Here is a 14,244-nt window from a genome sequence, read left to right as displayed (position 1 = left end):
AATTCTCTATCAGCATACTCTGTTGGTTTTCTTTATGGCATTTATCATAGTTTAAAACTACATATTTATTTTATGTTTATTTGTTGGTAAAGATTACAAACTCCCATTATGAGGATGGGAAGTATGTCTGTTGTATTTACCAATGTGTATGTAGTGCTGGCAAAAAGCCTAATGCATAGCAGGTGCTCCAATTTGTTGAATAAATGAAAATGGCAGTTATCCTAACATCTACAGAGTAGCTAGTGGAATATTCTAACCTGAATCTATGCTAGAAAAGAAAGCTAGACAGGTCCTTTAGCTCCCATGGCAGCCCAAAGAGCTGTGGAAAGCATTCTAATGTGGGCAACAAGGATAAAAGCAGAAGAGAATTAGGCAGCAAATAATGGCCTTCTCCATCACAGCAGACCACATGATCTATGCTATATGCTCAGTGGTCTACAAACCAGAAACAGAAAAATTGCCTTTTTATGTCCAGAATTTCTATCTTGAGTTGTGTCAAATTCTTCTACTAAGTCTAATGCTGATTTATGGACTCCACTTAACACTTCAAGCATAGATAGTAATGAAGGCTCTATAGGTAAAGATGAAAACCACTCTGTGTTCGTATTACTGGGGTCCCATTATGACTTTTGTGAGCTGTATGCATGTTTTTTACTTCATGGGTCCCTTTCTCCATAAAGACATTGAAACAACAGTCTGTTTTCTACTATGGTGAGTAGGATTAGGGAAAAAATAGCAGGATGGTGAAGAGCATGCACTTTGTAACTAGATGACACCCAGGTTAGTGACTCATTAGGTCATCTTGAGGAATTGTATAGAATTTTATAGAGGAGAAGATCTCAATCTTCTCCTCTATAAAATGGAACTAATTAAATTACCTACTCTTTATTTTGTTTTTGTTTTTGTTTTTAATTTATTTGAGAGAGAGAGAGAGAAAGTGGGGGAGAGGACAGAGGGAGAGAGAGAGGGGGGATCTTAAGCAGGCTCCATGCTCTGTGCAGAGCCCGATGTGGGACTTGATTCCATGACCCTGGAATCATGACCTGAGCCAAAACCAAGAGTCAGACGCTCAATCTACTGAGCCTATTTCTTAGGTTTATTGCAGAGTTAAATGAAATAATGAAGTTAAAGTTCTTGGCGCAATTGACACCAAAAGGAATATCAGCCATAATTGTTAAGAATAAGTATATTTCAAGGATGGAAAGGTGGGTTTTTTTCCTGTTTTATTTGCACATAACTTTATGTAGCTTTCCTAGAAGTTTAGAGAATTGAGTTGAGATGGAAACGAGAAAGATTAGTTACAAAAACATGTCAGGATAATGAGGGTGATCACAGCTCCACCTCCTGCATAGAAACCACCACATTCTCATTTGGAGTGAGAAGATGCACAGCTGGGGACAATTTGGTGTACAGGGTAATTATTACAATGTTATTCCTAATAATTGTTCTGTTTTATTTCAACTGTGAAAGAGTTATATGACTTGACCAAACTACAAGAGGAGAGAACAATTTATTCCTCTTAGTTCCTAAGAAGAGAGTTTCCATCTCTGCCTCTAGAGAGGAAAGGCCCCCAGCAGCTGTTCAGTACTCATTAACAAGGAAGCATTGGCTACTGCAAGGGTCTGCTCCCTAGCTAAGCATTGTGTTAGCGACTACTACTACTAAACTTTCTTTCTTTTATTTTTTTTTCTGGAAAGGACTTCTTTCCTGATTAGAGAAACAACCCAATTCCTTCCCTAAGCCCAAGGCTATCAATTATTGCCATTATGATGAAGGATGTTTTTCTCTTCCTCCAGAGTCAGAGAAGTCAGATGGGGATTAGAAAAAACATTGAAGAAGGAGGCTAGAGTCCTGGGGCATAGACTTAGATTTGACACAGATGGTCTTGGAAAATATTCTTCTTCACTTCCTTTTTTTCCATTTCTTTTCTCATTTTTTTCTTCTTCTACTGTCCCTTAGAACTCTACTTTCTCTTCCAAGAATGGCCTACCCTAACAGGTGCTACTAAGATCAGAATTTGTCAAAGGTATGCACTATGGTCCTGCTGCATTAGAAGCACCTAGAGAGTTTCTTTAAAATGCTGCATGTTTCTTAAGGTCCAGTGCATACCTACCAAACCAGAATGTTGGGTGATGGGACCTAGATAGGATTTTGAACAGCAACTCCAAGGCATCCTTTGCACACCAAACCATGAGAATCACTACCTTTTAGTATAGGAGAATGAGTTTTAATATCTTTGTTTTACAGATAAAGGAATAGAGGTGCACAGATGTTAAATTATTTACCAAACTCACATTTATTGAGTGTCAACAGTATACCGGGCAGTACCCTTGTTCCTTCATATTATCTTGTTAATCTTCACAAGGCCTTTGAGAAATAGGTGCTGTTACCTTCCATTTGAAATGGTTTAGGGAGATTAAACAACATGCCCAAGGCCACATGGCTCATAAGCTATGCAGCCAAGTCTTAAATCAGATACCTGTCTGACTCCTTGGGCCTGTGGTCTTTCTACTCTATGGTACTTTTTTCTTGAATCTTCATTTTTTAATAGAGCCACATGATCTAGCATACTAGAAAAAATAGAATCCTTTCCCACCTTAGTTCAACACTGTTCACTCTTCTGGACTCAGCTTCATACCAAGGCTTGAGCTTTTGGAAAGTTTAGTTTTACATGTGAAATTTATCATGACATCTTGATGCATTTTTCCTTCTTCCCACCAGGCTCCACAGCCAGGGCAAATCATATCAGGCCTTCTTTGCTTGAATCCAAGCCTTTATGACTTCCTTAGCAACATTTTAGACAGTCAAGATGTGTCTATAATAACACTCCCCTAACCAGCACCTTCCAGCTCCAACCATAGCCTTCCAGATCTGTTTCAGTATCTTCTCTCATCATCCCCCAGTCCACTGCCAGTTGCCTTCATTTTAATCAAGCAAACTTATTTTGCCCTTATATATTATTATCTCACATCTGCCTCCATTTTGTTCCAAACATGGTCCTATAGCCTCCCTCCTTTTAACTCCCCATTAGCAGCAAATAGGCTTCATCCTGGGGGCCAGTTCCAGGTAAGAGTGCCTGGCAACATGTCTTGAGAAGGATTCTTAGGTCAATTGTCAGATTAGTGAGACAGTATTGAGATCTATTACCAATATCTTCCATGGGCTCAGAAAAAGGGGGCAGCACTATACACATCACAAGTTTGCTATCTTTACATGGTTAAAACAAGGGCTTTAGACTCAGAACTAGGTTTGAATCTCAGCTCTGCAACTTATTACCTGGGTGATCTGGAGCACAGTTTCCTCATCTATAAAATGAAAGTGATAATACAGAACTTACAAGGCTGTACATTATGTAAACCACTTACCAAATGCCTGTTAATCAATAAATGATAGCCAACTTTTTTTTTCCTTTTTTTCATTCAAGTTTGCCCTTAAATTAAACCTCATGGATGTGACTTTTATTGGCAAGAAAGATTGGTTGAAGAATCTCATCCATCTCAAGTTCCTGTATATTAAAAGCTCTATAAATCTATCAAATTGAAGGAATTGTAAGCCAGAAGGGAAGCCTAAGTAGAGAGTTGCACTAGTTATTAAAGTCAATGAACATATAGCCATGCTATTTATCAGCTTACTGCCCATGTAATATTATATATAAATAGGAGTGGGGAGAAAAAGAGAAGTGAGGGAGAAAGAGGAAGAAGGAGGGAGGGAGGGAAAGAGAAAGAAACAGAAAGAGAAAGAGATGTATTAATATATCATTTGTTCTATGCAGTGTCTAGTATATATAGCTCAATATATAATTAGCCATGGAAAAGTAAGTGGCTTTGGACCAAATAGAAGATGCCTGGTTTGCTGTAACTCAAGATGAATAATTTTCTCACAGGTTTTTCCTAGGCTTTGTGCAGAATGGCTGTCATATCTTATTCATGCTAGTTACATAACCAAAGTTCTCTTTGTGGACAAGGGAAAAAAGATCATACTGCCACAGTCATATTGAAGTTTGTACCTATTTTAGACATCCAGTTCCCTGTGAAGGATTTATCCTCCTTCCTGGGAGCAAAATTCAGAATCCAGTTTTTAGGGTTGCATTCTGTGGTCCAAAAGTAAAAATCAAACCCCAAAGACCATGAGTAAAGATGTGCCTTATTATAAGAGAGAGCTGTGATATGCCCTGGGAGAGAAGGCTCAACAATATTTCAGATACGTCATATGTGCAGGTGGATAACAAAGGAAAGAAATTCTCCCAGATTTGGGATCTCTTGGGGGAGGAAAGGAACTCTCACAATGAAAGGGGATATTTTGTTCTTTTCCATAGCAGCAGATTGGCTCCAATGGGAAAGATCCTCCCAATACTGAAAGGTCTGCCTGGCACTGGCCAATTTCCTTTGATATAAGTCTTTGCCCTTTCCCTCTCTTATCCTTTGCACAACTAGGTGTCAGCATGAGGGCAGACATCTCTTGTTCTCTGAGATAATCATCCAGGATTTCTGTCTTCATAATTCAGGTGTGGAGACATCCAACTTTGGAAAACCAAGATCTTCCCCTTTTGTTATTCACATCCTGGGTCATCTTTTACTTATACATTCATAGACCTAAATCTAGGGATTAGAATGGAAGTAGATGGCTGAAAATCCTTGGATAATACCAGACACTAAACGGAATTTCACTTTCCCAGTGGTATTTCACTCCTGACAGCACTAGTCTGTGTGCATGTTATTCCACCTCTAATATTACCATTGCTGAGCATTCTGCAGCTGTGTTGAAGTCACTCATTTATGTGGTTTGGGCTAGTTTCTGAGAAACACGCAGAACTAGAGAGCAGAAGAATCCATCAATGTTAAATTTGAACAAAGAAAATGATGATCTTTTTGGACTTGTTACCTTCCACAGTGCCAATATAGATATAAAAACAAAGTATAGAAATGATACAGATATAGGGTAGTTACAGAGAGCCCTAATTTTCAGGGAAGGAGCATGGGGGTGGGGGGAAGCCCCCAGACTCAGTAATGTCTATTCCTTGGGGTTTTGTCTAATTAATTTCCTTTATGTGTTATTTCTGTGGTTGTTTTTTGTATTTTAGTTTTAAAAATATATATCAAAGACTTCTGAAAACAGAACATTTCCCTCATTTGAGATAAGTTTTTTATACTTCTCAAAAAATAAGGGTATGTTTGGTCATCTTAGTAGTATTGGGAAATGCATATTTTGTTTGACATTATTTGTGAATTAGATTTTTGCTCCTCAGAATAAGTGTAGAAATGCTTCCATATGTTTGAAGTTGGTTTCATCATTTGGCTAGGAGGGAAAAAGGAAGAACGTAGTTTATAGCAATTTTCATGTGAATACATATTTAATAATGGCATTTCCTCAAAGTTAGCTAAAACAGCTTTTCTATTGCTTCAATATACTACTAAAGATAATAATATCGTTTGTTTCTAAATATTACATTGTAATTGAAATATTCTTTAAATATAATGAAACTAAACCATATTTTACTATTTTGATTTCTTATACAAAATATGATCTTAAGTGAGGATCTGACTTTAATTTTTTCCCCCAAATAGCCACAAATCACATAGCATCATTAAAAAAATGCTTCAGTTTTTCATATACTAAAATTCTTTTCCATGTAATAAATTCGTATGTATAACTTAAAAAAATTGTTCTGTGCCATAGGTCTCCTTACTAATTCCTAATCTCTTTATTAGTTCCTAAGATCTCCTTTCTAATTCCTAGGAATGTTTTAATAATTGTGGGGTTTATGGTATATTTTATTATATGGTAGATCAAATAAATGTCCCCTCATTATTCCATTTTTTAAGAATATTCTTGGCTTCCTCGAGATGAATGTTAGAATGATTTTTCAAAGTTTCAAAAATATCTGCTGGGTTTTTTTATTAGAATTTCATTAAACCCATAAATTAGTTTAGGAAGGATAATTGATTTTCCTATCCAGGATCATGGTAGGTCTTTTCCTTTATTCAATTTAAAAATATTTCTCTGTAAACTATAATATTCTATATAAGGGTCCAATATATTTTATATTTAATTATAGATTTTATAGATTTTCTTTGAGGAATATGGGGTAGGTTGTGGGGGGAGAATATTAGCCTTACTTTGAATGTTCCTAACTCTAGTTTTCCCACTCTTTTTATACTGCTACTTTTAATAATGGAAAGTTACTTAAGGACTTAATTATCAACCTATAGCAGAACAAACTATCCAATACATATGAGGATCCCCAGATTATAGTATCATGAAGAACAAGTTTCCAACTTTTAAGACACCAAATTAGATGAGTTCTTATTTTTTAATTTTTTAATTTTTTTTTTTTTTTTTTGAGAGAGAGAGAGAGAGAGAAACAGAGTGCAAGTGGGTGAGGGGCAGAGAGAGAGGGAGACACAGAATCTGAAGCAGGCTCCAGGCTCTGAGCTGTCAGCACAGAGCCCCATGTGGGCTGGAACTCCAGAGCCAGGAGATCAAGCCCTGAGGCAAAGTTGGACACTTAACCCACTGATCCACCCAGGCACCCCAGGTGTCTTCTTAATTGCCTACCCAGCCCAGACCCTTTTAGCCAAGCAGGGCATTGATGATTTTTTTTCCTCCTAATTTTCTTGTGAATGCATAGCTGTTATCATCAGTGACTATTTACTTCCAGTTCTTTGAGGCATTTTCAAGAGAATTGGAATATATTCACCAACATCAGCATCAAAAGTCTGTTCCTGGGTTGCCCATCAACTTCTTGAGTGCTCCATCAGTGTTACTCGGTGGGTCTTTTTTCATTCTTACATTCCAAGCCTCCCATCTCTCTGCAGTCATCTCCTTCCTGTTTGTCCACAGCAGTACCTTTCACATTTACCATAGCCAGAGTGATCCTTCCTGAAACTCAAATCTGATCCTGATACTCCCTCATTTGTTTAGACACAGGATAAATCCAACAAATATATGTGAAGAAAGAGCCAGCTGTATTTTGCAATATTATGTTGGGTACTAGTCCTACAAAGATAAATGGGAGCTGAACTTGTACCTAGTTGTTAAGGGGGAGAGACCAGACTTGTTAGCATCATAGGCTAGCAGCTAGTGACCTGACCAGCCTGACTTCCTGTCATTCCCTTACCTGTCCTCTAACATCCAGTCATGTTGGACTCCTGAGAACACACCACCTTGCTTCTACCTTGCTTTGCTCAGGCTGTTCTTATGTCTGGCCTGCTCTTCATGGCAAAATCCTACCCTTCTTTCAATGCCATATTCAGTATCATGTGCAGTATAAAGCTTTTCTCAATGTTTATCTCTCTTATAACACCACAGAAGGTAGAGCTAACTGCTCCCTTGACTTGCTGTCCCACAGCAATTAGTTTGTACGAGTAGTACAGCAACAGAAACTCTGATAGCTGATGGTCTCTGGGTCTTTCTCCTTGGCTTTAGGGTGGTTGTAGTATGGCAGAGGCCCCTGGTCAGTCGCTTTTGATACCTGCTTCATCATATTCTCTTACAAATAGGCATGAAATGCTCAAGTCTGAGAGGAAGCCAACAAGCAAAGAAGGCAAATTGCTAGTATTTTCTCAAGGCAAGAATTCAACTTATTATTATTTATTTATTTATTTTTTTTGCATCTTAGAGTTCTACTGTACTTCTTGGCCTCAGTGAAAACAGCTTGGAGGCAGCATAGAATCCTTGAAAGAGGGTAGGGCTTGGAGTCAGAGAACCTGGGTTTAGTCCACACTAGCTCTATGAATTTGAGCAAGTCACATAACCTCTACCAGATTCAGCCTTCTGCACCATAAATCAGAAATATTCACTACGTTCCAGGTGGTTTTGAGGCTATGTGAAATTATATCTACAAGAAGCTAAAAAACATCTTATAATGATAAATCGCTATAAATGTTAGTGTTATTTTTATTATGGTTATTTTATATGTAAATTAAGACAATTTTACATAAAATATTTCTATTTTCAAAATTTTCCAGCTTGTATTTATTGCTTTGCTTCGTCATGCACTGCTTCCCAAGAAGTGCTACTAAGAGGGGTGGCATAACTCCATAAAAATGGGCTGTTTGGGATGTCTGGAGACACTCTTTCTCCAGCCAGGAGAGAAGTTAGTAATTCGTATAATGGAATCAATAATAACCATCTTACCAAGCAAAAGAGTTTTGAGAATTATAAGAAATAACACATGTGAATGGCTGGTACTAAGTACGTACTCATTCCCTTCAATCTCCATTTACATTTTGGTCTTACCCATCAAACCAATTCCATTCCTTGATCACGCCTATGTTCCATTTCCCATATTCTTGCTCCTGGACTACTAAATGGTACTGGAGAAAACAGACAAAGCCGTACAGACAAGAACCAAGCTGCCACCTCCTCCCCTTCCCCTCCTCTCCCATACTCTTTCTCCTATCGACCCCATCTCCCTCTCCTTCTTTGTCATCTTTTATAAAGTTCACTGCAATGCTAAACAGCAGTACTGGCATCCTCTCTCTCTCTCTTTCAGTCCTGCAAAGATTAAGTACTCTTCCACCATCATGACAAAGCAGAGCCTCTGTTTGGGCAGCACATGGCAACCCCTTTGCCATGTGTCTCCCTGCCAGATTGTGCTGGGATAGGGTGGGATAGGACCTTCTTGACAAAACACTGTCTCCCTTCTTAGCGAAAGAGTTCTTTGGTTATGATGTATTGATGGAAGAGTGCTTCTGTCTGAAGAAGAGTTCCCCTCCAAGGTCTCAGGGTTGAAAGGAATATCTTGAAGAACTGAGAAACTCCTTTTGATTTCCTGTATCTGGGTGTAACTGTCTCAAATAGTAACAATGGCTTTGACAGCAGATGGCCTCAGAACATGTGGATGGAGATAACGGAGACAAGTAGGTAGTTGGGTCATTCACAGACTTGAAGTTTATGACACCTTGTGGCATCTGTGGGGCCTTGTATGCTTCTTCCCAGTTCTTTGGTTTTGGTAGAAGCATAGAAGGATGGGGGATTAATAAAGCAAGGCTTTGCTGTGTGTTTTGTGAGGAAACAGGTCTGGTTTCCCTTTTGAGCTGAGCAAATGTCAGATGACACTGACATGACAGCAGTCCTCTACTTCACTGCTTCAGAAATAGTTAGATGTCTCTGTGTTATATGTAAGTGATGAATCACTAAATTCTACTCCTGAAACTAACATAACGCCGTATGTTAACTAACTAGAATTTAAATAAAAACTTGAAACACTAAAAAAAAAAAAAAGATTTCTCTGTGTGGTATTCAGTTTTCTACACTCAGATAGGCATGGCAGCCATCCCTGGGGTGTATTTGATAGTGCTTTATACTTACATAACTAAATTGGGTTTTGCCATGCTCTCTTCAGAAGGAGAGGACTAAGGTTTTTCAAAGGCATCTATCTATTGTGATATCATTCTGGGAAATGTTACTGTTTATTTGTTTCCTAGCAGATTTCAGAGTCTTCAGAGAATAGAAAATGGGAGAGAGAAATTTTGTTCATCAGGAAAGTGATGTGGAAGCCATCAGGCAAGGGCTTGGGAAGACAGACATAGAGAGCATGCTGTACTGGGGTCTTGATTTCTAGATGGTAAAGGACATGTGGAGAGCTGAAAGTACCCTTACCTTCACCTTCTGTATACTTTAACTTGTAGTAACTCCAGATAGGCCATAATTGTGGCTGTGGACTCTCAGCCCAAAGATTGGCCTGATCTATGTCTCAGCTTATTTTATTTGTTCTTTCTGTTCCTTATAGATTCATGAAGGTGGCAGGAAGCACAGTGGATGCAGTTACCTGGCAACAGTAGGTATTCACCATTTTTGCTCTTACTTATTATCAGCTACTGTGAAATGAGAGATAATAAGTTGTTACGAAGTTTATACCTGACATCTAATAAGCCACTCTCTATCCTCCAAGAGAAAAAGTTAAAACTAACTCCAAAGCTGTTCTTATGATGCATACTATCTCATGGGAATATAATTTTGTTTTGTTGTTGCAATTTTTTTTTAAAAAACACTAAAAGCTCAGCTATTATGGACACTTTTAAATTAATATGTCATCAGTGAACAGGTAATGGGAATCTGAGCATGCCACCACTCATCTGAGCTTTTCCTTGAGAATAAATTTCCTTAAGAGAGGAAGTAGTGTTCAATAGTCAACATATCATGTGAAAAATAGCAACACTTCATTATGGTAATGGCAGTGGTGTTAAATAGTGCCTAGAGTGTTACTAACATGAAGCAATTTTAAAAAATGGAATATGAAGGGAATGAAACAGCCTCAAGAGAAGATAAACCCCAGTATTCCAGGAAGAAGCTTACAGTGGGAAAGACCTGTTACCTTAAGGGTATCTTGATTTGTAAAGATAATTATCAGATACATAAATTAATTTTAAGTTTCCTTATGGTATTTGTGCTGGCATGTCAGTATCTCACAATGTCTCACCAATTTTTTACTGGAATCTTGCCCTTCCTTTTTTTAAGAAATCTATCCCACAGCATCTTCCAGGTCATCTCTCATCTAATGTAGTCCCCACGGCTCAGACATGTGCTCCTATTCTGGGCCCTCATAGCTGTCAACTATGACCACCTTTCTCAGTGACTCTAAACCTACCTGCCTAACACATTTACTTCCTCTGTTTTAAGTGGTCACAGTATCCTTTGGGATGCATGACAGTTGTGAAAGCAAGAACAGTGGATGAAATCTTCATTAATTATCCCAAAAGGATTTTTGACTGTTAGCAATCAATAACTTCAATCATAATGGAAAATATTTTATTAGCCATTTGTACTTAGTTTCTCTAAACATCAAGTTCTAAAGGTTTCCAGAAATTTTTATCCTCCTTCAGTTTGTTTTGTGAGTCATGGATTGAGTAGGTCTAAGGATCTTGTCTTCCCCATGTTTAAAACCCCTCAGTGGCTTCCCTTTGCACTTAGACAAAAGGCCAAACTCTCTACTCTGTCCTATAAGGAAGGTGCCTTGTGTTTGACCTCTGCTGCTTCTAGTAGTTTGACCTCTAGTACCACCCTAACCTTACTAATTCTGTCCCAACACCATAATGGTCTTTCATTTTTTAGAAGGTTCACATGCATGTCTTCCTCAGGATCTTTGTATGTGCTATTGTCTCTGCCTAGAATGCTGTTGTCCTATTTGTTTATGTGGCTAGCTCCTTCTCATCTCTAAATACTCAACTGACATGTTATCTTCTTTGAGAGGCCTTCCCTGATGATCCTATCTGAAACAGATTGTGTTTAATTTTCTTTCTTAGCTCTTTTTTTTCCATGGTACTTTATACAACTTATATTTTTCTCTTAATTTATTATTGTAATTTGTGTGTTTTTCTGTTCCACCAGAATATCATTTAGTTCCAAAATGCTTATTTAGTCTATTGTTTATTGGGCCTTTACTGAGAGAAGATAACAATAGTGATGATCATAATGTGGCAGGAACTGTTGTAAACCTTTTATGCCTTACCATAACTGATCTTCACAGCAACCAAATGAGTTTGGGGATACTTTTATCTCTTACATAACTTAAAGGAAGTTGTAGAAAATCCAAACATTACACAGTAAATGGCAGATTGTGAACTTAAAGTTGAGTCTGTCTCACTCCAAGGGCTATTCTCTTAACTGTTACTACTTTGATTACACAACAATGCTTTTTTTACTGAAAACATTACATTCTACTGGGCAATTCAAATTCTCTTCACTGTCTTTAATCAAAGGCTATCTGGATAATGTAGTGTAAAGGCTGGAGCTTGAAGAATTTGCAGTGTTTATAAGGAGAAATTAAGAGATCAGTGTATGAAAACTATTGGGTAAGAATGTAAGGCTTACTCAGTTACTATGACTGACAAGGAGGATTGGAAAAAGTTTTTCTTCCATATTCAAACACTTTCCATAGCACAAATGGAATGAAGTGAGCACAGTATTTTGTTTATAGTGGAGAAATAAAATTTTTATAAATATATTTTGTTTATTAGCTATTTTTAAAATATTGGCCACTTCTCAAGATAAATGTCATGTGTTTGCAACTACTCTAAAAATACCCCCCAAAGCAGGCAAGAGGTTGTGTTTCTTTTGGCTTCAGGACTAGCGCTCATCTGGGGACAACCAGTAGCACCTGGAATCCACCATTTATCCCTTCCAGCCATAGTTTTCAATCAAGACTTGGAGTAGTCATGGAACAATTCCAGGAAATCCTGGCCAGGAGAATTCAATGAAAATTAAAGCCAAATACCATGTTTCTCTAACCCTGAGAAATGTCGAGGTGAATTTCTTAATAATGTAAAGAAATCAAGAGTCATTATCAGAAAAAATTAAAAGAACATAGAATTTGCCAATATATATCGATATATAGGTAGCCAAAAGAATCAATTCAGTACTGGAATATTGAGCTTGGAGCTTGAACAAGAACCCTGATCCGAAGTAATAAATAAATAGGTCTATATAGTTAGCCTGTTTTGATTTGAAAGTTCATGCTTTTGGATTTTGAGTAGAAGATACATGACTTAATGATTGGTTCTGCCCAACCCAGCAAGAGTTACTGGGATGAAGCTCCAACTACAGAAGTAGTGCAGTAGTTTGTATCAGTTATCAGTGCTAAATCTGGACCAAATAAATAATAAATAAATAATACACACACACGCACGTGCACACACACACACACACACACACACTGGAGAGCGACCAAAAGGCAGCAAAAACTGGAAAAAGTTATTCAATCCTTGAAAGAAGTGAATGATACTAGTGAGATCTGTGGTTACTTAAGAATCCATGCAGTATGTTGTGGCTAAAACTCAAACAAAATACATGATTATATTGGTTTGAGATCTCAGAAGGAATCAGAAGGTAGAAATCTCAGAAAGAAGGAGCTATGGGCAAAACACCAAATATGCACATAAACTTCCTTCAGATCTTTGCCTGATCCATGAAATGTGCATATTCAAGGGAGACTCCAAGGAGCCTGGTAGAAAATAACAACTGGAAACCTGAAAAAGTTGAAGAGTGATTTCAGCTGCAATCTGTCACATGAGGGACAGCTTGGAACTTGAATTTCACAGATTTAGAGAGACTTGATAAACACCTTGTGCTTTCCAGTGAAAATTAGGAGTTATGCCTCATGAGGAAAGTCTTGTCCTGGGACAAAGGATTTTCCCTAATTCTAATGTGTAGCCAAAGCAGATTCACCCTAACAAAGCGTAAACTGAAGCTGCCACAAGTTGGATGATCAGCCGTTCATCCAACTTCCTGCTAGATCCAAAACAAACACTCTTCTGTTTCTATAAAATATCATCCACACTTCACAGTATACAATTAAACAATTACTAGATATGCAAAGAAACAGAAAAATGTGACCCATGGCCAAAGAATGAGCAATAAATAGAAACCCTGAGATAACTTAGGTAATGGAATTAGCCCCACACTGGGCCCTCTGCTGTCAGAGCAGAGCCCGCTTCAGATCCTCTATCTTCCTCTCTCTCTGCCCCCCCCCCCACAGCTCTCCCTCTCTTTCTCTCTCTCTTTCTCTCACTCTCTCTCTCAAAATAAATAAATAAACATTAAAAAAATAAAGAATGTTCATAGCAGGCAAAAACTAGAAACAACCCAGGTGTCCATCAGCAACAGAATAGATTAAACAAGCTGTTGTGTATTCATACAAAGGAATGTGCCTCAGCAAGGTCAAAGAACAAACTAATGATATACTCCACAACATGGATGAATCTCAGAGTCATTATGCTAAGTGGAAAAAGCCTTATATTAAAAAGAACATTTCTATATTGCAATTATATGAAGTTTTAAAAATTAGAACATTGCTTTTATAGGTTGTAGAGGGTAGGGATATGGATTGAGAGGGAAGGGCACATGAGGAATTTTTTTGGGATGATTGTAATCTTGATAGGGGATTTGGGTACATAGGAATGTGCATTTGTTAAAATTCATCAAATGGCATTCTTAAGATTTGTGCATATCATTATATATGTAAAATTTACTTAAGAAAAAGAACTATAAACAGATGTTAACTCTAGTTAACAATATGCCTGATAAAGTGTTGTCTACAACTTACTTTGAAATGCTTAAAAACATAAAATGGATCAATGAATGGATAGAGTGATAGATTGATAAATGTGAGATAGAGAAAGTGTAGTAAAATGTTAATTGTAGAACCTAGGTGGTAGACCTACGGTTTTCACTATACATTTTATATATATATATATATATATATATATATATATATACACACACACACACACACACACACACACT

General features: G+C 37.5%; 1 protein-coding gene across 2 annotated transcripts in view; it reads left to right on the top strand.

The window, feature by feature from the left end:
• Positions 1–14,244, top strand: part of HPSE2 (heparanase 2 (inactive)) — a 404,410-nt gene that overhangs the window by 179,736 nt on the left and 210,430 nt on the right. The window contains exon 4 of one of the 2 annotated variants that reach the window (XM_049645558.1): positions 9,734–9,781. In XM_049645558.1, the coding sequence (XP_049501515.1) occupies positions 9,734–9,781 (48 nt within the window). Of the gene's footprint in view, positions 1–9,733; positions 9,786–14,244 lie in introns of both variants that reach the window. The other variant, XM_049645559.1, reaches the window with a different exon arrangement.

This window comes from Panthera uncia, chromosome D2 (genome assembly GCF_023721935.1).
Source record: "Panthera uncia isolate 11264 chromosome D2, Puncia_PCG_1.0, whole genome shotgun sequence".
Classification (NCBI taxonomy): Eukaryota; Metazoa; Chordata; class Mammalia; order Carnivora; family Felidae; genus Panthera; species Panthera uncia.
This window is presented reverse-complemented; position numbering and strand designations above follow the sequence as displayed.